General features: G+C 50.0%; 1 protein-coding gene across 1 annotated transcript in view; it reads right to left on the reverse strand.

Annotated features, from left to right (window-relative positions):
* Window positions 1-2,993, reverse strand: part of Mcm6 (minichromosome maintenance complex component 6) — a 42,233-nt gene extending 39,240 nt beyond the window's left edge. The window contains exon 1 of the mRNA XM_023709690.1: window positions 2,807-2,993. Coding sequence (XP_023565458.1) covers window positions 2,807-2,913 — 107 coding nt within the window. The 5' untranslated portion in view covers window positions 2,914-2,993. The remainder of the gene's footprint in view (window positions 1-2,806) is intronic.
* Window positions 2,994-3,525: the final 532 nt, after the last annotated feature.

Here is a 3,525-nt window from a genome sequence, read left to right on the forward strand (position 1 = left end):
TGAAAGTGCAACACCAGCACGGAACACTTAGCAAGACCATGCCTCAAAATAAAAATTTAAAAACAGTCTGGGGATATAACAGCATCCCCTATGTTCAAGATGGGATAGTGGTGGCTGTGGTGGGATGAAGGGCCTGAGACTGGAGAGGCACACTTTCCCAGCGTAGGGGGGAAAACATCACAGAAACAACATGTGTCACTGCCCAAGATCTCAGGAAAACCAAATGCAAGTAGAGCAAAAGGTGATTTTTTCCACAAAAGACTAAGCAGACTATCATTCTCATCATATGAAAATTAACTTTATTAAACAGTATCTACAGGCAAAGCATGTGTCAGAGGTACCCAAAGCTGAAAATGAAATTGTTACTGTTCAGGGACTAATACTCAGACAATAGACAAGTTAGTTAAACAAGAGGGAAGAAAACTATTCCTACTAATAGCTATTTCTACTAGAAAAGTGCTAAAGTGAAGCCAGCCTGTAATCCTGGCAGGGGGCTCACATGGGGCCAAAAAAAAATTCAAGTGTATCAAAAGAAAGCATTGGAATTTAGCCTTTAAAGACTCTTTAAAGTTAAATTTAAATGAAAACAACAAATTTAAATGAAAACAACAAATTTAAATGAAAACAACATGTGGAAGACTGGCTACATTATTTGCAAGCAAACTGCAAAGTCAAAGATGGGAAGATAGTAGCTCATTGGAAAATGAAACTGATTTACTCCACAAATAGTAGCAAACCAAAGTTGGTTTTGTAAGAGAAGGATGATTTTTAAAAACAAAGCACAGGTACAACCTATCTTGTTATTGTGATCTCCAGCACCTAGTTACAAGGTAAGGCAAAGGCACTTATAGTACCTGCTGAACTGTGATGGCTACGTGGGCTGAGATGGGATTTCTTTATTTTCTTTCTCTATATATTAGGGAAGGGTCTACAGGGTGTTCAGGGTCTCACTACTAGATCTGACTCAGTGATCCGCCTGTTTATAGCCTCCCAAGAGCTGGGATTATAGGCGTGCACCACCATACCCAGTCTCAACTGCTGTCTCAGTGTGAGATGGAATTTCCATGCCAGATGAAGCAGCTAACAGGTAGATGCTCAGGAAATGGTTGGTTAAAAAGAAAAAAAAAGACTATAAGGAGACAGGGTTTGGTGTGTGCTGTCTGAAAAATTGATAAGATTTTACAAATGTGTCAGTCTTCAGTTGGATTTTCAAGGATAAGCAGCTGTCAGGTGGAGAATTGTTTAAAAAAGCAAGAAAACCAAAATTATGGCTTTAAAAATACAGTAAAGCTTCTTAAGACAGGAGCATTATTTAAGCAGCCAAAAGGTGGAAGCATCCCTAGGGTCTACATTTAGGAATGGAGAAGCAAAACATAGGATGTCCGTACAGTGTGGGGTGCATGTGTGTTACTGGGGGATCAAACTTGGGATCTGGCACTTGCCAGGCAGGCACTTATGCTGCTGAGCTATCTCCCCAGCCCCTGTACAGTGCAATTTTATTCAGCCTTAAAAAAAAAGGAAATTTTGGTCCAGGTTACAAAATACTAAACTGAGCAAAATAAGCCAGACACAAGAAGACCAATGCTTCTATGGGACAGCTAGAGCAATCAAATGCAGTGACAGGACAAAGTGTAGTTTTGTGAGTAAGGGAGTCAGTTACTGCTTCATGGAGTAGTTTGTGGAGGAAGGTGATATTCTAAAAACTGATGACAAATAGCTGGCTAGTCTTCAAGTACTTTAATCCCAGCTATTTAAGGAGCTCAGCCTAGGCCACTAGAGTGACCCTGTCTCAAATTTTTAAAAAAGGATTTGGGGTGTAGCCTGGTGCTTAAATAAATAAAATAATGGGGATGTGAATAGTGGGAGGATTCTGGGCTCAATCCTTATACAAAAAAAAAAAAGATACAAACTGTAAATTCTGTGATATGTGTATTTTTAGCCAGGCATAGTGGTGTACTCCTGTAATATCAGCCACCTCTGGGAGCCTGAGGCAGGAAGATGACAAATTCCAGCCTCCAGTCTGGAGCTAGTGAGATTCTAACTCCCCCCCAAAAAACAAACCAAAAACGAAACCAAATCCAAAATAAACGACAGAGCTGAGGAAGGAGCTCAGTGTGAAGGCCCTGGGTTCAATGCCCAGTGTTGTAAAAAAGAATCTCTTCATGAGGCATGTTTAAGTACTTACACAGCCCATCCTGACGGCATGGCACTATGCACTGCTGAAAAAGTGAACGATGGATGTTGTGAGCCAAGGAGAACTCAGAGGTCTGAAACCTAGGAGGCTACTGAAGACAAAAGAGGGAGTGGGCGAGAAGAAGCCACAAGGGTCTTTCGGCTACTTTCAGCAGGGCTGAGCTCACCCCATCTGGCCAGCTTTCAAACCTCAGCGCTGACGCCAGCACCTCAGCAACACGCGATCCCAGGGCTGCCCGGGCCCGCGGCACCCTGCATCAGGCTCCCGCCCGTGTGGCCCGAGAGGGCTCTGCCAGGATTCAACGCCGGCTCGGCTTCCCAACGACCCCGCTGCGGTCTCATCTAGCCTCAGTTTCCCCAGGGTCACCGGGGCGGTGCAAACGCCGTCCTCATGGGTGGCGAGCGTAAGATGTAAACGCAAAGCGCTGCGCACAGGGCACTGCGCACCACACGGTCCCGCGGAGGCTTCCGCCCCGGAACCAGCCCCCGCCCCAGGCTTCCCGCGGCAGGCGCAGCCCTTCCCGGCGCGCGGCCCGGGTTCCCGAGCAGGACTCGGGCTCGCGGGCGGGCGGGCTGGCGGGCGGCGGGGGAGGCCCGGGCGCACCACACTTACTCCTCCAGGAAGTCCAGGAACAGCTTCTGGCATTTCTCGGCCACTTCATCGCGGACCTCCTGGTGCTGGCTGCCGGTGCCCGGCTCCGCTGTCGCCGCGAGGTCCATCGCTGCCTGCTGCCGAGGAGCCGCCGCCGAGCACCACCGCCACGAGCCGCCGGTCCCCAGACGCCGCTGCCTTGCGCGCGCCCGCCGCCGCTTCCGCCCTTCCCCAGCGGGAGCCAATCCGGGGGCCGGAGCTTGGGGATTTCGCGCCAAACCTGCCCAATGAAAGGCGGCTTCTCCTAGGGCCACACCCACCGAATGGAGGTTTCGCGCCAAATGCAAAAAGCCCTCTGGAAATAGCGCAGGGTCTGTGAGTGCGCCTGCGCCTGCGCAGCGTGGTTTCGCCCCAGGGTGTTTGGGTTCCTGGTGCCGGGGTGGGGCTCGGGTCTTAGTCGGGACGGTTTTGCGAATAATTTCACTGATATTGGGAAACTCCTTTCAGACGCGTTCTGGCCTGGCGTGCTCCTAGTTTTCCTTCCCGGCGCTGGCTGGCTTTCTCCCGACCTCATTTCACTTGGGTTCTCCCCATCCCTTCCTCTTGGCCTTCTTCCTGGGCACGTCTTCAGTGAGTGCCTTGGGTGTTTTGGTTCCAGAACATTTTGCCCCGCACGGCCGCGCGGCCCCACCCCCACCCCCACCCCACCCCCCCCAGCTTCCCCACCCCCAGCTCCCTTG

The sequence above is a fragment of the Octodon degus genome, unplaced genomic scaffold, assembly GCF_000260255.1.
Source record: "Octodon degus isolate 3935 unplaced genomic scaffold, OctDeg1.0 scaffold00014, whole genome shotgun sequence".
Lineage (NCBI taxonomy): Eukaryota > Metazoa > Chordata > Mammalia > Rodentia > Octodontidae > Octodon > Octodon degus.